General features: G+C 46.6%; 1 protein-coding gene across 1 annotated transcript in view; it reads right to left on the bottom strand.

The window, feature by feature from the left end:
- The window catches only part of LOC148030286 (protein HAPLESS 2-like), a 179,886-nt gene that overhangs the window by 98,226 nt on the left and 62,053 nt on the right, over window positions 1–19,607 (bottom strand). Inside the window, exon 7 of the mRNA XM_087686571.1 lies at window positions 14,753–14,834. Within this exon, the coding sequence (XP_087542697.1) occupies window positions 14,753–14,834 (82 nt within the window). The remainder of the gene's footprint in view (window positions 1–14,752; window positions 14,835–19,607) is intronic.

Raw genomic sequence — 19,607 nt, 5'->3', positions numbered from 1 at the left:
GGTACAGGAGGGCAAGCATCACCCCCTCGGCAAAGCACCACACGGCCCTCCCCTCCCTGCCCCACCCGGCAGGACCACAGGCCCACACATCCACCCCCCACAGAGGCGTCACAGGCCGCCTCACCCGAGGGTCCACATCCCGCAAACCCTCCCCCCCCCCCCCCCCCCCCCGACCCTAGTCCACAACCCCCCCCCCCCCCAAAGCTACCGGCCCCTCCCCCACACCCGCCGGGTGTATCCGACCACCCCACCATCCCTAGATCCTCCCTCTCTCCACCATCATCCCTGTCGTCCAATCCCCCTGATCCCCACCCAGCACAGGTAAGCCAACCCCACCCATCCCCCCTCCCCCCACAAGAGGTGAGGAGCCCCACATGCCATCATCCTCCACTCGCCAGCAATCTAGCCCCTCTTTCCCTCCCCACACAGCTACTAGTTCATTCGTTCATGCTACCCGACACACTTTCCCGAGACACGCATAGTTGCTACCAGAGGAGTTTTTTTGCAGTGAGCCATGGTCCTACTTGAGAGTTGCAAAGCGCAGAGAGTTCCCACTACCCCTGGAGGTGGGAATCTTCATTGTATGCAAGTCTAGGAGCGGAAAGGTCCACCTACTAGCACCACCGGATGGACCAAACTACGCATTTTTACTTCAGACCTCTTACACAGGAGACTGGATGACGTCTCACATAGAGGAGGAGGTGAAGAGCCAGGTGGTAGACCATATCTCCCAGTGGATGGGAAAAGGTGGACTGGCACTTTTTTCCCAGCAGTGGCCAGGTTGCATGATGGACACTAACTGGTGGGTTGGGGCCGACGTCCCTCATCTGACCATTATCTTTCGAGCCCCTCTGTAGTGGAGAGCGCTGATGGATGTGATTGAGTGGCCCATGGTACAGGCGGCCTATTTCTACCAGTGTACGGAGTCTCACCTCTCAGCATGGTTGATAGATGCCCTGGTGGTTCCACCAGACACATCCATCACCCCCATGCCCAAGGGCCACCATGGGGGAATGGAGTTCACCTTCTGGGCTGACAACGAAGCTTATACGCATGTCTCATAGTTCCTCTTCTTCATCAGCAACTTCCACACCGAACAGATGCTTGTTCGATCAGCCACAGGTTTCCCCATGAGTTTACACCTTGAGTCTTGGAATGTGAATAGCCTCCACTATAGTGGAGCACATGGTTCTAGGAAGTTGATTGTCTGGTAGGAGCTGCAGCTTGCCCTTGCCCTGACAGATCGACATCCCACTTCTAGAGGAGCACAAGCTCACTCCCACCCAGGCGGGTAGGGAAGGTACTTCCACGTAGCTCACACACTTATTGGGAGCACACCATCGGTGCCCATGGTAGGAGTGGGGGTGTTTACACCTCTATTGGCCCGAGTCTCGCGGCCTGTATACGAGACCACGAGATGATAGTGGTAGGGAGGGTTCTATGGATCAGATTGGATATTGGGGACTCTTACCTGGGAATCCTCAATGTCTATGCCCCTACTAAGTTTAGGATACGCAGCAGGCTTTGGAGAGAGATCGCGGAAGGACTCCCAGTGGTGGACTCCTAGATTGTTGGAGGAGACTTCAACAACCTGGAGGCTTTAGAGGACCAGCACGGCAAAGGCAAAAACTACCACAGCATGGCTGGGGAGGACTAGGAGGTATGAGAGGTCTTTCTACTGGCAGTAGGCGCACGCGATGCTTGGAGAGACCCAGCCTTCCACAAGAGGGAGAGGTCGTTGGACTTCTCTTGGGTTTACAGGTGGCTAGGTGAAGTCCTGCTAGAGCGGTTGGATAGGTTCTATGTAGGAGAGTGGGGATGCTCTCATGGAGGCCAAGTTGGGCAATTGGCAAGCACCATGTTGTCCGATCATTGCCCGGTTCTCTTGACACTTGATCCCCCAACATCTACCCTAGACACACGAGCCTGTCAGATCCCTGGCATGATCTATAGGAGGGAGGAGGTGAAGAGTCTGATTGAGCAAATTTGGACCAAGGAGTGGGGTAGGAGGGACCGGATCATAGAGAAGGTTGCACAGGTCCTAGCCGAGTCGAGCAGTATCTGTTAGGAGGCAACCCTACAGGCCAAGCAGCAAAGCTAAGAGGAGGAGAGAACACTCCGGTGGGAGGAGGTACCAAAGGATCCCACCCTTCACGCACAGGAGGTACACGTGTGAGCAGCCATCGCCGGCCTTGAGGACAGATGCTCAAAGTTCTCATTCTGCACCTCAGCAGCCTTCTGGGCGTGGAAGGGGGACACGATGTGCACGGAGTTTTTTCAGGTGCACTAGCCCCGCACCTCAGGAGAGCAGATACGCAGCCTTCAGGATCAGTATGGGAGGACTCGTTCTAGCCTAGATGAGGCGATGGAGATTGCCACTGACTACTATAGACGTCTTTTCTAGCAAGAGACAATCTCAGCTAGAGGACAACAATATAGACAGCAGGTCTGGGATCACATTCTGTCCCTCGCCACAGAGGAGATGGGACGCTCCCTCCTGGCCCCCTTCACAGAGAAGGAACTAGAGGAGGCTTTCCATACACAAGATGGGCAAAAATACCCAGAAGAGGATGGCCTTCTTAAGGCCTTCTTCACTACCTACTAGGAGGTGGTGAAGGACCCCTTACTGATGGCCTTCTAGGAGATTTTCACTTCAAGACAGATGCAGGGAGTCTTTCGGCAGGCCTTATCAGTCTTCTTCCCAAAGGGGGAGACCGGCTGGAGCTTTCCTAGTGGAGACCAATCATTTTATTGTCGGTGGCCTATAAGGCACTGGCAAAGATGATTGATAGGCGTCTACGCCCTGTGCTTCCAAACATCATTCATGATACACAAATAGGCTTTGTCCAGGACAGGAGCATCCTAGACAATGTATTCACCTTCTTTGAGGTGACAGAGTGGGCTCAACACAGTGGACAGGGAGCGTAGTGGGCAGGGAGCGCAATGGGTAGGGACTAGCCGTACTACTACTGGATTTCGAGAAAGCCTACAACAGGGTGAACTAGGATTCCCTAGAGGGCACAATGGTGAGGTTGGGCTTCTCCCAAGCATGGATCCGCAGGGTCTCCGCACTTTACAGATTGTCAGCTACTACCAGCAGGGTTCTCATAGGTGACAGGCGAGGAGAGGAGTTTCGGCTAGAGAGATCGGTCTGATAGCACTGCCCCTTGGCCCCATACTTATTCTTACTCTTTACAGAGGCGATGTCTCACTTCCTCACGTCACACGTGAGTGGTTTACATGGCCTCCAGCTTCTAGTAAGATAGGAGACGAAGTTATTAGACTCAAAAGTATACAGATGACACAGCACTCTACATAGAGGACGATGAGTTGATGCTAAAGAGAGTGAGACTCGCACTTGAGGTGTTTAATACTGCAGTGGGAGTGAAAATCAATTGGCAAAAGTTGGTTGGTTTTCTTATAGACCCGGAATCTAGTATGGAGTGGCGCATCCACTTGGGATTCAGATGGGTGAGCAGAGGGCAAACTGTCTGTTACCTAGGATTCCAGGTGGGACTCGGTATCACTTCCGCCTAGCAGTTTCTTCTAGACCTTGACTCTATTCGAAGGAAACTGACCTACTGGAGTACTACTCGCCTATCCCTAGCAGGCAGAGCCCTGGTGGTGAACCAGGTCCTCCTAGCGACGGCCTAGTACATCGCCTCATGTTGGTGCTTCTCCTCATCCTGTGTAGTGTAGCTTCGCCGCCTAGTGCAGAACTTCCTTTGGTCCGGGTTAGACGGTTCCAGGGATTCCCGGGCCAAGGTGGCGCGGGTGACCATTGTGGGAGCTTTCACTCAACCGCCAAGACCCATGGACCGCTTATTGTTTCAAGCGTTCCAAGCCAAGCACTAATGGCTACCTCTCACATAGCCGACGCGCCATCCATACGGGTGTAGTGAGCTTACCTCCGTGCCGTTTGAGTTACCTCCTCTCCCGTGCACTCCGGTAGCTCCACGATCCAAGTGCAAGCTTCAAGCAAGCTCCATCCTCAAGCTCCACGCTCCAAGCTCCATTGCCGCGAGCAAGAGAAGAGAAGAGAAGAGAAGAGAAGAAGAGAGGAGAAGATGGAGAGCTTCTCCTCCTCGGTCCCTCACCCTCACACACTCACTCCCTCACACTCTCAAGCACAAGCTCAAGCAAGCAAGAACAAGAAGAAGAAGAAGAAGAGGAGAGCTACTTTTGGCCACACACAAGAATGAGCTTCTCATTCACTTTTCAACTTTATATACAAAACCCTAAATCCCTTTTGGGCGGTCATCCCCTTTTCCCCTTTTTACATGGCCGGCCATAGTCTATAGGCCCTTTTTCCCATTGTCATTCTATCTTCCTAGCTTCCTTTCCACCGCCCATCTACATTTACAAATTGCACGGGTGAGAGTCCGGCGCTCCTTGAATTAAACCATGATGCGCTTGCGCTCTTTTACAAAAGTTTTGACTTGCGCTTTTCCTTGTGCATCTTTCTCCCTTATTTAGGACTCTTCTCCTTGTGCGTCTTTGTCTTCCATTTCTCTTTGCCTTGGCCTTTGTCTTTGTCTTCTGCTTTAGCTTTTCTGGATTTTTTACCTTCGTTCGTTTGAGGGATAACATTACCCCCCTCCTAGACGAGTGCCAGTCCCATGGCACTCACCGTCGTAGATAGCAGGCTGTAGCATGCACTGAAGACGTGGGTGACAAGGACGCCTGTGGTTTCCATGGAGGAGTGTTGGTGGTGGTGTGGAAGATGGTCCTGGGGGCATGTTGGTGGCCAAGGTGGCTGGTGAAAGGTTGTTGGAGTTGGTGGTAGGGCTATTCTGTGTTGGGGATTGCATTAATGGCCAGCACAAGTGTTGGTTTGTTGGGGATTCTGTACATGACGATTCTTTGCGGGCTTGTCGGATGGTAAGGGATAAGCATTCAGAGTTGGGTGTCGCTAAAGAGCGATTGAAATTTCATTGAAGGCTTCAATACCTGCAATTTAAAAACCTCTCGTGTGGTCTCTCCCTAAGGGATAGTGCTAGTCTTCTTATTGTACCCAAGACATATTTGATTAGTTTGGGAGACAGGTCGAACTCTAAGGAACTCTAAGCAAGCTGAGAGTATTGTCCTGCACTTGAGGACCCAAACTGTGTATATACTTTGGTGCAGATATTATGTAAGTGCTCGTGCATACTTAGATATTACGTAGTTAGAAGACCGTGTTCTCGTAACAATGTGTGGATAAAGCAAAGTTGTCCATGTTGAGAAGAAGCACACGTGAAGGTATATGAGACATCCTTTGCATTGTGACTGCACGACAGAGCATAATTGAATATAGAAACACCGCACTTTTGGTAGCTGGAAGCTATTGGACTTGCTTGATGAGGACAGTGTACTTTTCATGGCCAATCGTGCGGTGCTTACCACCACTGATTGCAATGGTACTAAGGCAGAGTGCAAGAGAGAATTGTGCAAGTGGGTCAGGGTGACAGGTCCAACCATAGGCGAGACAAGCTCCCTAGGTATGTCCTGCCCTTGATGTGCCCTGAACAATTGTGGGTGATGCTAAAGGGCTAGGGACTAGGGACGGAGCCAGTCGACCAAGGTCACTGGACGTACCTAATTTGAGGACCCCTAGGTGCTGTGCTGTGATCGTAGATGCTTCTTATCTTTTCGTTCGTTTCTTTTTTTCTTTGTTTTTTTCTCTTCTTCTTTTTTTTTGGAACCTGCCTGAGTACAACCATTACAATATGTTGAGGCTATCAGCCTTTTAATGGGTTGGAAAATGTCAAGCTTCGAAGGCCCAGGAAATGGATATTACAGTGATCATTGTGCCCTAGCCTCGTTGTTAGAGAAACAGAGTTGTCGAGGGATTTGGTTGCGACATCTCCTCCACAGGTAAACTACTAAGGACACGTTCCACAAGGGGCATTGTCACAGCCAAGGGCTGTGACTGTTGTGATCCCTGATTGGAAGTAGTAACAGCTAGTTTAGTGGGCTGGCTACCCTTGGTGGATTGCGGTGTCAAGTCCCTAGGGCGATCGGAAGTGGCCGTGTCTTTTGTTGCCCTTTGAGCACTCATCTGTGTAGATCGAGCATGAGTTGATCTAGTCACAGTAGGTTGCTCATGCATATCCTTGGGTCGAGAGCTACAGATGGCGTCATGTCCCACCTCTTGGACATTTGGAAGCTTAGATGGAGATAGAGATTGGAATTGAGCAGTTTCCCTTGACAACCGTTGTTGTGCTTTCTGTGTCCGTTTGGAAAAAGAGGATGTAGGAGATCTAGGACTCTTAGGTGGACTTGGCACTGGCTGAATGATTTGCTCGAGGCTATTAGACGATTGTGTGATTTGCTTTGTTGAGCGATCAGCCTTGCCTTAAGCAATGTTGTGCCTATGGTGCTCATTATTCTTTTGGGCAGTCAAAGGCTCCTTGAGCACTAGTGGTCCTTGTGCACGCTCGACAGTTATCTCTGATATCTGGTTGCTAAGCATGCTAGGCTGAGGATCTAATTTTTGATAGGTTATGTTTGATTTCTTGATTCCAACCATGAGGGGCTCAATCACTCCAATATTTTTGGTTCGAGACTTGGATTTTCGTTGAGGTTTCCTCCTACGCCTCTTTGCTTTTGACATAGTTTGGGCGTCTGACAGAGGTGGTTTAGCAGGGGGTTTTGGTATCCAAATCCATCGGTTGCCTGCATAATACCCTTGAGCACAAAGCAACGCCTTGGATATCCATCGTGGTGTTGTGCTAGCTCTCCATCGATGCCTTCGCCTATAAGGCTTGGGCTTCTTTCGTGGTCTTCTACGATATTTGTGAGTCCAAACCCTATCCTTGGCCTTGTCTCCTAACCTTTTTGTCTCAAGTATAGCCTCACTCACTGGTTCTCTCCGTTCAACCTGCGCTTGTATCAACTCTTTCAACAACTCCTTGCTCTCGTTAATGGGCTTGATTGTTACGTCAGCACCTTCCTTGCCTTTCCCTCGAGGTTTGCTGAGGTCACCCTTGCTAAAGGTCGTGACTATCCTCACACCCGGTAGTGTCAAGTGTATCCTCTGAGCTACGTAGTCAGCCTCACACTTGGTAGCCTTTTTGAAGGGCCTTCCTAAGAGGATTTCCTTTCCACCATTCTCGCTATTGGGAGGAACATAGAACAGGAGTGGCAAGCTTTCTGTTTCAATAGTTACAAGGATCCTGCACTTCCCTAGAAGTTCTTGTGGGTATTCCCCGTAAGGATTAAGAGTTGCATCAGTCGGTTTGAGCTCTGGTTGACCTAGCAGAGTCCATGCTTCGTAAGTCAAGATATTGAAATCTGCTCCTTCATCAATGAGAGCGTCAACACTATGCTCTCTTTTTGCGGTGAGTTTGACCCTAAGATAAGCAAGTGGCACTATGTCTTCATCTTCCGGGTCTTGGCTTGTAAATTTAAGCCTTCGGACAGATGCCTTTGAGTCCCTAACTGCACAGTCAGACGTGGATTCTCTACTGAGGTCTTGGGTCGTTTGTGCAGCGCTGCTCAAGGTACATCTATCGTCATGACTATTATATCTAGTCATTCTCGCAATTGTAGCTTAATGTTGTTGCTTTCCGCTTTGACTAGATGCAGTCCGAATGCAACATGTATGTGTTTTTGCAGTGTGGCCTTTTTTCCCTTGTTGGCTAGATGGGCCCATTGAGGTTCTAGTGTCTCTGTTTGTCTCTATTCGGGCATGAGCTTTTGGTTGCTCTTTTGCAAGAGAGAATCCATGCTTGTGTAGAGCCATTACTACACTAGGGTCTGTTTTGGAGGACCTGTCATGGCGCGCGTTTTCTCCCCAACCTACTCAGGGGAGGTGCGGAGGGGGCAGAGCCCCCCTCTACGGGGCTCCGGGGGGGGGCCAATCCCCCCCCGGCCCGCAGGGCCGTTACGGTAAATGCCATATGCAATTTGGAGGACCGTTTATAGCCAAATTTTGAACTACGTGCTCTAAATTTTAGCCCGGTGATGGATCTGTGATGTGCCTTTAGCTCTACGTAGCCTTTGGGGTCAATCTCGGGGTTTAGATGTATCAAAATTTGCGTTCTAGATACCTGTCCGATTTTGACAAATTTTTGTCCGATTTTCAGAAGTTCGATTATCAGAATCGGACGTCCGATTTTGGGTTGGTCCGATCGGCCCAGTGGTTCGATTTTGGTCACGTCCGATTCTGGGAATCGGATAGGACGGGGTGGTCCGATTCTGACTGGCCCGATTCTGGGACTCGGATGGCCTGGTCCGATTTTGGTCACGTCCGATTCTAGAAATCGGATCGGACAGGATGGTCTGATTCTGGCTAGTCCGAGTCCGAGTGTCCGAGTGGTCCGATTTCCAAAATCGGACGGGTTGTTCCGAGTGGTCCGATCGGACAGGATGGTTCGATCGGACGGTTGTCCGAGCGTCCAAGTGGTTCGAGTGTCCGAGTGTCTGAGTCCGACGGGTTGGTCCGATCGGACTGTTGTCCGAGCATCCGATTTTCAAAATCAGACGTCCGATTCTGAGACTCGGACACTGAATCGGGTGTCCAATTCCGCCAGCCCGAATGCCCTTTCGAGCATGAAATCGTCCAAAATCTTAAGGTATTGCTTATTGTAAGCTACAAGATTCCACAGAAATGATGTTGAAGTGATGGGAAAGAGATCTATATACCTGGGATAGCCAATAAACTTCAAAATGCAAATCAACAAACGAATCAAACCCTCATGCCCTGTTATGACAACAAAAACCCTGATGCTTGTTTTTCTTCTTTTTTTTTGTTTTTTCCTACTCTAATGCACCCAAATCACAAAGTAAATACCTACACTACTTCATTCCACAACATAAATCTCAAGAAAGCAAAAAACCTAATTGCCAAGGAGATCGAATACCATCTTCAACCCCCTCGCTTCCTACCTATCTCAAGCACCGGTTCGGAGAAACCCTTACTTTGATGCTCGATTCAAAGCGCGCAAGCACTCAAGGCTTGAATCCGTTGGTCCCGGCAACGGAACAAAAATGTGGGAGCTTTCACTCAACCGCCAAGACCCACGGACCGCTTATTGTTTCAAGTGTTCCAAGCCGAGTACTAATGGCTACCTCTCACATAGACGACGTGCCATCCATACGGATGTAGTGAGCTTACCTTCGTGCCGTTCGAGTTACCTCCTCTCCCGCGCACTCCGGTAGCTCCACGATCCAAGTGCAAGCTTCAAGCAATCTCCATTCTCAAGCTCCACGCTCCAAACTCCATTGCCGCGAGCAAGAGAAGAGAAGAGAAGAGAAGAGAAGAAGAGAGGAGAAGATGGAGAGCTTCTCCTCCTCGGTCCCTCATCCTCACACACTCACTCCCTCACACTCACACTCCCTCTCTCAAGCACAAGCTCAAGCAAGCAAGAACAAGAAGAAGAAGAAGAAGAGGAGAGCCACTTTTGGCCACACACAAGAATGAGCTTCTCATTCACTTTTCAACTTTATATACAAAACCCTAAATCCCTTTTGGACTGTCATCCCCTTTTCCCCTTTTTACATGGCCAGCTGTAGCCTAGGCCCTTTTTCCCATTGTCCTTCTATCTTCCTAGCTTCCTTTCCACCGCCCATCTACATTTACAAATTGCACGGGTGAGAGCCCGGCGCTCCTTGAATTAAACCATGATGCGCTTGCGCTCTTTTACAAAAGTTTTGACTTGCGCTTTTCCTTGTGCGCCTTTCTCCCTTATTTAGGACTCTTCTCCTTGTGCGTCTTTATCTTCCATTTCTCTTTGCCTTGGCCTTTGTCTTTGTCTTCTGCTTTAGCTTTTCCGGATTTTTCACCTTCGTTTGTAAACGCCCCAAACAACATAGTATGCTTAACAATTATGATATTCGCTTGTTTTCGAGATTTAATATAAAAGAGAATGAACACTTAAAGCTGAAAATGAAAATTACTCACAAAATTACAGCCATGAAAATGTAAAAGTAATGGAGACAAGATTGAGGGTTGAAGATGGGCAACCCCCCCGTCCCCCCCCAAGGAATGTATTTTTGCTCAACCCAAGTCCCTTAGGGAAGAGCTCATTTACAATCAACCTGAGAGTGAGAAGAAGTAATTCCAACAAGATCATGCAAAGATGTACAAACACACACGCATTATCTATAATGCAATGATAAGAACTGATTTCTTTACAATATGAGAGAAGAAAAAGGGAAAATCAGCATTCTCCATCGTTGAACAGTAGTACATGGATAGGGCTTGCTTCTTGTTGCTAAAATGGAAGAAAAAGCTTGAAAAGGAGGTGCTGTAATGAATTTACAGGCTTGCTGTCCTGTAAAACAGCAGTGATAGAAGAGGGAATATGGAGGAATTTGATAATAGAGAAGTGGGGGATGATGATGGGGATGGATGGGGCCAGTTTCTGGCTATCTATGGGTGCTGTACATGAGTTTACAGCAAAGAAAAATGATGCCGAATGAAGAAAAACGAGCTCTTATTTATAGGAGAGGGAAGAGCTAGTACAAAAGGGGAAAGTGGAGTAGCACAAGACAAGTGTCCAGCCACATGTCATGAGATGTGATAAGTGGTGGGACACTTGGAAACTTGTGTGACAAGTGTCTTGACACTTGTCTCTTCTCTATGGCCTTCCTTTTTGGGTTGAATACTGTCAAGGATAGAAACAACCAAATTTAGTAAGCACAGTCAGAGTACAGAACTTACTATTTTTAGAATGACATCCCTATTTTTTAGGACTAGCATTTTTAGGCTAATTCGAGGCTCCTAAAATTTAGGGACCTCCTAAAATTTAGGGATCTCCTAAAATTTAGAGACCCTCCCCCCAATATGGGTGTCATATAAAAGCTTTTTCCGTGTACATCGCAAAAATGGTATCCGAATCTTCATGTGACTTTCCTATGCAAAGAAATGTGCATTTCAAGCTTTCAGCCCACACATGCACATTATACAAGCATTTCATGATCATGGCATCTTGTTGATTGTAACTGTCTGTTTTGGTGGATCTAGCCCACACTTCAAGGCATCAATCCTTTCTGTGTGCGAGTCTAACCCTGATATGCGTGAGTTCTAGTCACAGGCGCCCAATCGGACCATATAGGTGGAAGTGTGAACTATATTTTCTCTAACCCACCGCGTGGGTCCACCATAACCTGTGACCACTCATCAGTGGCTAGCTCCAATGCACTTTTCTTTATATCTAATTAGTGCAAAGGAAATAAATTTAATAAATCATTATATAGACAAATTAATGAACAAAGGATATAAATTCTGTTTCTATAGAGTTGTGACATCGTTTGTTTGAGAGTTAACAACCATCATCCGGCATCAGTCAGAGAGAGGGCTTGGAATCATAGGTCCAGAGTATCAGACTATGGCCCTCTTGGGCAAGCTAGTAGTCTGCGGCCTCACGCCAAGAGGGCAGACCTGGAAGGTCCTATTGCAGGAGGGTCTTCACGATTGTAGACTAAGGCTTGGAGGTGAGTGGAGGCCATCCCTGAGATGGATCTTCATGACAGCCTAGAGTGTTAGACCGAGGTTTGGCGATGAGTAGAGGCCATCCCTGAGAGGGATCTTCACGACAGCCCAGAGTAAAAGAGCATGGCCCTCTTGGGCAAGCAAGTAGTCCATGGCCTCACTCCAAGAGGGCAGACCTAGAAGGTCCTATTGTAAGAGGGTCTTCAGGATTGTAGACCGAGGCTTAGCGGTGAGTAGAGGTCGTCCCTGAGATGGATCTTCACAACAGGCTAGATCACCCCCCCCTCCAAAATCCCCCTTCCTACGCAGCTTGCTCCATGTGTTGCAGGGCTTCTGTAAGGCCCTAATCTAGAGTCTCCCGGGCTACTAAAAGAAGATAAATCGTCAATCAGTGATCTATTGGGAGGCCGGCCCGGCTCGTACCATCAGGAGATGGAAGGAGGTGTACAGGATGGTGGACGAGGAGATGCTGCAGCAAGTAGCAGACTGCCAGAGAGAAGTGGAGGTGAGGAGAAGAGAGATAGATGCAGCAATACCTCAGGAGTGGCTTGCTTCCCCGATTCAAGAGCCAATAGAGCCTGGGGAGGTATAGGCCGCTAGGTTGTCACAAGCAGGAATCTCCCTATAGATGGTAGGCAGAGTGGGCGGCGCCCCACTTGGGACCTTCACCGTGCAGGAGGGGGGGCGTCTGGCCCTTGACAAAGGGCAGTAGGATGAGGGGATAGCTGTCCTTCCATGGAGAAGGGTGCAGGTGATTGGCCTTCAAGGGAAGAAATGGCGGCTGGATCCTTATGTCTTTTGGAAGGAATTCAGGGAGTGGCGCCTCTGGATCTGGGAGGGCAGGCCACTTAATGAGCTGGAGTGGGACCCGAGAGAGTGGCTATGGCCGGCCACTGCGGTCGCCAAGAAGCCACCGAGGTTCTAGGAGTACACTACCAGGATTGGTAGACACGTACTGATGCAGGAGGACATGGATTGGGCACCGTCACGTAGCATGCACTAGGCAGAGCATAGCATCACGGAGCCTTTCCGACGGACCTTCTGGCACCGCCTATGGGATAGTTGGAGGCCGAGGAGGGTATCATATTTTTTATGGCTAGTGGCACACGGAGGCTAAGCGGTGGGAATTTGGCTAGCCCATATGTGGGAGGGAGATTGTAAGCGCTGCACACAGCAGCCTATGGAAACCCCAAAGCACAGCCTTTGGTCGTGCGAGGTGGCACAACTAGTGTGGAGAGGAGCATGCCGCATCCTTCACCGTTTAGCACCCAGCCTTGGATGTATCTCATGGGGAGCTTTCTGCTGTGGCAGGCAATCAGCTAGGGCCGTCACTTGCTGTATGAGGCCACGATGCAGGACATGATATTCAGCAAGGTCGTGCACAGTGGTCGGCTTGGAGGCTCTACCCATCCACCAAGTACTGGAGCCCACAGCAAACCGCTCTGAGGTATGGGAGATCATAGGGAGTCTCACTGGATGGCATATCTCGAAGGCGCGGTGTTAGGAGGCTTTTGACGGAGAGAGACTTTCAGCACAGGCAACCTTAGCAGAGCTCTAGACCTCCGTCATCCACTCCCTTCACGGCCGATGGGACCAGGTGCATGGCGAATCTAGGGCTTGGCAGGAGCTCCGTTGTATTTCTTGCGCACTTGGGGCAACTAGGACCCGTTTTTCGTGATGGAGACAGGCAGCCCCAGATGGCGATATACCCTCCATGGCTTCTTCCCCCCATCCCCCCTAGACCGCCCTAAGAGGCTTGTACATCTGATAGATCTATGACTGCATCAGCTCCAGCTAGTCTGTTTGAGCATGAGCACTTCCTTGTATTCAGGTTTTTTCTGAAGTAATATAATTAGCCACATTTTATTTTGCAAAAATTAAAATTCTCTCCCTCTTATCTCTGAGGGACCTATATAACCAGCAGGCCTATTAGTGCCTCCTCTACTCTCACAAACACTGTGCACAGTGGACAATGCACAATGCACGTGTACTTGCACACACGTACTTGCGCACACGCACTAGGGCACCCACACACAAGTAATCATTAGTGCACCTGCCTACCTCCACCTAGCTTACCCACGGCTCAATACACCCATACTCTAGCCTGTTAGGAAAGCTTGCTTGCATAGCAGCCTTGTGCATGAGCCCCTGCTCAATGAACAGTCCACACTGCATGGTGCACATGCACAGTGCACACAAACACGAGCACTAATGCAAAGACTCACCTTGTTTGCAAGAAGGGCAATGCTCATGGACACAAATGCTAACCCCTACTTGTATCTTTTGAGGCTCCCACAGCAGGTGCCCAATATGTGAAACTCCATCCTGGCAGCAGCTTCCCATTGCAGTGGGAAATCCTCTTTTCCAAGAGATGATGCTCCTATAGCATAAGGAAATCCACTGATCCTTGAACTAGTGCTCTATGGAAGATCCTCTCTCATGAAGCACCAATGCCTCAGATGTTCCGTGAGAGGATTGTCATTGGAGACTCCTAGGTCTCTCAGAGTTCAACAGCTGAGAAGCCCTATGGGGGCAACTGAAGATGGTTTCAACAATTTACAAGTGAAGGAAACTTGCTAAAGCATTTGTATACATAATCTGATTTAAGGAAGGAGAGCAGAAACATTGCTGGAATCAGCTAATTATATGACTCCCTCCTCATCCAATCAATTGGCAAGTCAGGATGTATCTGCCACTCTTTGGGACACCGAGACTCTTTTTCATACTCACATTTTTCTTCCTTTTATCATAAGTTACACAACTCCTTTTTTTCAAGCACTCTTCGGTTCCTCTGATGATCTTCCCTACTGCACAGAGGGCACTGACTTCCTCAAAGTCTGTCAATTGCTACTCTTCTTGCCCCCATACCCTACCTGGGTCATAAGTAAGGGAGGTTGTGAGAAACAGAGACTTGGTAGGAATGCTGCCAAGTATCTAGTAAATCTTTCATCATTTCTAAGACATTAATCCTTCTTTTTTCAATCAGACCTAAAAATGTTTCAGATACAGGAACAAGCAAGTTTATTGCTAGTACTAACTAGTGCTCCTGTGATTGAAGTCCTATGATCAGTTAGACCTGACCTTTTCAGCACTCTTACTTTGTCAGTATACCCATCTCCACACTGTGTGCACAATGAAATGGCGAAGAGATTGGTCAAACGCATGGCATTACTTCCAAAAAACAAGTAGGAAAGGCAACTGCAGAACATATGCTGCTAGGCATACACTTTTCTTTGAAGTCCTAACAAATTAGATGCATATCTACGGGAAAAATGTATGAACTTCTCTTAGTTGATTATTGAGGGAATTAGCCCGTATTTCAATAAGGCATACCAGTAGAGTGTCAAAGCCAACAAATACTCCGATTGTGATATTGAACTCCATTGTTCCCAATCCTATTGCATATGTTGAAAACCTGTTTTACAGTTAAAAATACATATGTAAAATCACATTAAACTGAAACTTGCTAGTATTGTCTACAAAATTATGGATGTTTCTAGGAAAACCTTGAGCTAAAGATCTTCATGTGTATCAACATCAAACATTAACTTTCAGGTTCTGTAAGGAAAACAACGTATGAAATTTTATTTTCAAAACTCTTATTAAGAGCCAAATTTTATATTTGTGCCAAGAAAAAGCTTTGTAGCCGTCTTTCATCTGCTCGTTCTATCCCAAATGCTCTTCCTCTTGCGATACTGGTTGAACTAGTACTGCTACTAGAGTCTATCACTACACATTCTTTGGCTGATACTTTTTCATGCTAATGGGTCTCCATTATATGGGTAGCAAGCGTTAGTCCATGGATGTATTACTACCATGGAAAATTGATTGAAGCCTTGCTAGGGTAGCTATGCAGGTGAGGCTGCCTTCATGTGCCACAATCTAAAACAGCAAAACCATTACAACTCAACGATTTTGGGCCATCCCATCTTTTTCGATACCATAACTCATTGATTTTGGGCCATTCCGTCTCTTTCAGTACCTTGGGTCTTTCTTAGGTTTCAAATCCACGGTACTCATACCAAATTGCAATGCCACCATGTCTCAATTTGGTTTGTCTATCTATAAAGGTGAGACTGGCTTCATGTGGCACAGTCCAATACCCCACTGTTCTTAGTTTTAAGTCCATTATTTTGTGCCAATTCCATCTATCCCTTAGCCAGGGGACATTTTTAACTTTCATAAACACTGTTAAATCAGAAAAAAAGCTTCTTCAAAGCCCTTGCTAGCTGTCAATGTCAACCAACAAGACTCCACAGAAGCTGCCAGTTTGAGAAGACACAGAAAACAGCAGAGAGTCAAGCACCCATCACCACTGCTGATGGTGATACAGTCCGTCTGATGCCAGAAGAATGAATTTCCACAAGTCCCTGCAGCTGAATGTGTTTGCTTGTAAGTCGTCTACTTACTAATAAACACTCATGAGAAATCCTTGCTTCTATGGGCCAACATTGCCTCTCTATCACAGATAGAGTATTTTCATATGGCAATCATATTTCATATGCGGATCACGGATAGGTATGAAAGTATGATTGGAGTATGATTCACACCTTCGGGCTGAATCATGCATTGCCCTAATTTCAACTTTTAAAAACTGTAAAAATATATCTAAATCTAGTATTTTATACTAAATTGGCAAGTAAGCTAAGAATCTGAATGAAAACTAGAATCCCAAGTGTGTTGACACCACTAGCATGTAAATTGCCCCCTTCCAAACTTCACAATTGTTACAAATTCCTATTCCACTTTTTTCTTTCTTCCCATTTGTGTCGGCCTAAAGCAGAAGAATGGCTATGAAGCTTCATCAGATGAAGACATTACGACTAATTTAGCTTACTGAAATGTCAATTTCAGCTGTAAAATCAGAAATATCAGGGATTTTAAAGCCAACACTAAAGGGGAAAAGAGTATTTCTCAAGAATTCAAGAGTTTAATGGCTGTTAATGTCAAAAACTTCTGAAATTTTCAGATTTCTAATCAGAGATTCTCAAGATTATACCACAGGGAGTGTTTCTCAACAATTTGAGAGTTAAACGGCTGTTAATGTCTGAAATTTGTAAAATTTTTAGAAATTTCAGGCTTCCATCCAAGAAATTTGCAACGGTAATTAGCTACTCAGACTTGAGAGTCACGACACATGAGAAAGAGAAAGGGGGGCGGGCATGGTTGGGGGTGGGAGAGAGAGAGAGAGAGAGATGCAATCTGAAATTTCAGACAGACAAAAACAGCACATATAAAAGATGAGAGTGAGGGATAAAAAAGTAAGAAAAAGCTTACTCTCCAACTTTGGGGCAGTCAATATCAAGGCTGAAGGCTGAATTGACCTGTCGCACAGTCTAGGAGCAGGTTTTCCATGTTTTGGGGCAAGGACAAGGCAGGCAACAGCAAGTGATACCTTCCTAGCTGAAATTGTCCAGTATTTTTTTACGTTTGTTGGTAGGCAACAGCCTTTTTGGCAAAATCATGATGTTATTTCTTTTTGCAGCCCTTTTTTCCCCTCAAAAGTATGTCAAATATGAAACAAGATTTCATACTCCTATTTTCATATGTCTAATTGGGCAACCAAACACGTCTGATAAAAACTATGATCACAAGTACAAAAAATTGCCGTCACAATTTTTCCATATGGCAATCATACGTCATATGTAGATGGGTATGAAAGTATGATTGGAGTATGATTCAGGCCCTGGGGCTGAATCATGCATTGCCCTAGTTTCAATTATAAAAAACAATAACAATGTATCTAGAGTAACTAAGATAATTAGCTGAATAAAAAATTAGAATCTCATTATTTCAATAGATTTAGATTCTACAAAATAGTCACTGCCAGTAAGGCATTCAATGATCAAGACACAACATTGATTTGCCAAATAAAATTCAAACTTTAATTTCTAGTCATTAGAGTCAAGGCACAATTAAAGCACTGATGGTAGGCAGCTGCCATACAATGCTGTCTATTATGCACGCGACACCTTTTTTTTATAAATTAATCAAGTTTTGATGCTTTTTTGTAGTCATCTCCATCCCCCCCAAAGGTAGTCCAGTCTGAAATAGGATATCATACTCCAGATTTCATACGTCTGCATCAATAATCATATGAGTATGATAAAAACTATGACTGCCACGAAAACTTCATGAGTTCTCATTGACTGTTTTGGTTAAGAGGTGTAAAGAAATAGTAATGTGGGGACAAACACAAAGTGTACGGCAAACCTTTTGACAAAGAAACTCAAAAACACAAAAGAAGAAGAAGAGTGAAGAATGATAATCACTAAATCATGATGATACAATGGAGCAAAGCTCTAAGATGACTACACTCACTTGGTTGATTAGGTAGCAACACCTATAGGGAATTTGCAGTATAAAGGGAGTGAAACACACTCCTCTGAGCAGTAGGATATCAAAGTATATGTTGTAGAAGAAAGGGCTAACAACTGTAGAGGGAGCTAAACACAATCCTCAGGGACTATTAGAGTGGAGAAGATGATCATCAGCACTAATTGTGTGCTCCAAGAGGTGAGGAATAGTGGCGTAGCCTCCTATGACAGCAAACGCAATAGCAAGAAAGTCTACTTCAACATAACACAGATCTTAAATTAAGCAATAGTGCAGAGAAATAATAGGGTTTGCGGGGAGTAACATAGAGTGTGTACAGCAAATACTAAGAGAGAAGAGAAACTCAGAAACACAAGAAGAACATGGTGATGATGCACTAAATCATGCTATGAGAAGAAAAGCTAATACAACAAAGTCGAAGCTCAAAACATAACTGCAGTGTCCTATTTGAATCACCCGGCACACCACCTGAGGAAAATCTTCATAGTGAAGGGAGCAAAAGGCAGTCCTCCAAGCAATGGGCCATTGAAGTAATCACTAGAAGGTGAAAGATAGTTGTTAAGGGAGTGGTGGACCACAGTCCTCTGAAGCCGTAGGAGATGTAGAAGATGATCACCAGCTATCGAGAGAGCGCAACGCAATCCTCTGATGCCGGGGAGTAGCCTAGGCAACAAAACGCAAATCCTAAAGTGTTGGAACTGTCAAATGCAAGGAGAGCAACCGAGATGCTGACACCAGGTGGATAATGATGACACCAAATGATGAAGGATGAGCCGGGCTGTAAAAACGCAAGTCCCAATAGCCTCTCTGACAATGGTCATTGTCATAGATTCAACTTATATTGCATGTATGCATGCTGTATTAGCACTTCCTTAATACGCTGATTCACGTAAGAATGTACTTTGAAAGGGAAAATATACCATCGAGTGAGATGATAGCATTATGTTATGGCATCTTTAGAAGGGAAATATCAATGTATCAAGAAGAATGCACTTGTTTTTAATTTGATCTTTACAAAATATGAAGTATAAAGCATTTTTTTTCATTTCTTGTTTTTCTAATAGGTGATGAAGAAGGAGCTAGGCTGCAAAAAGACAGGCCCCAGTAGCCCCTGTGATAGATGAGTGATGAAATCACTGATACTCGGTGATGGAGACTATCGCTAGAGGCTAGGATGCTAACACAAGCTGGAGATGATGACGCCAGGCAAAGAGAAGACCTCTAGATTGAAAAACCCAGGTGAAGGTGGAGCTTGAAGGAGAAGGGTGTTGATGCCAAAGTAGATGATGGTGACACCATGTGGAAGATGCTCCAAACGCAAGGCATGATGATGGAACAGGGCGCCTCAAGCAAAGCAGGAAGGGTGAAGGTAGCCACGAGCCACAAACCACAATGTCCTCCTCAAGGGGTGTGAGAGCAATGGAAGGAGCTGGTGAGAGAAGGGAAGTGGTGGTGACCGAAGAAGGTGGTAAAGAATGACTGAAGAGAGTGGTAAAGAATAAATGAAGTGGTTGTCTACTTATAGGCATAAGCTGTCTAGGGTGATGCACCATTGTGTGGGTGTCCACTGAAAAAGTGACCAAAATGTGGACACCGGCCCTTTGGGGCTATCGATGTGAAACCCTAAATGAAGTATTTAAACTAAAGAAGTGGTTTCTCAACACCTCCTTTCATACCCAAAAAGGGATGAAGAAAGAGGAGCAAAGAGAGATACAATGAAGAGGTAGAGGATCTCGAAGATCCAAGATTTCCACCTGAAAGGTAACCTGTAGTAAGAAACAATAGACGAAGGAACTGCAGAACCTAACTCCACCTCGGGAGAGAAGCCACTAGCTCTGGAACTCCATGCTAG

Source organism: Lygodium microphyllum, chromosome 10 (genome assembly GCF_053477565.2).
Source record: "Lygodium microphyllum isolate KBCC chromosome 10, Lygodium_microphyllum_v1.1.10, whole genome shotgun sequence".
Lineage (NCBI taxonomy): Eukaryota > Viridiplantae > Streptophyta > Polypodiopsida > Schizaeales > Lygodiaceae > Lygodium > Lygodium microphyllum.
Note: the sequence above shows the minus strand (reverse complement) of the source record. Positions and strands in the feature narration are given on the sequence as shown.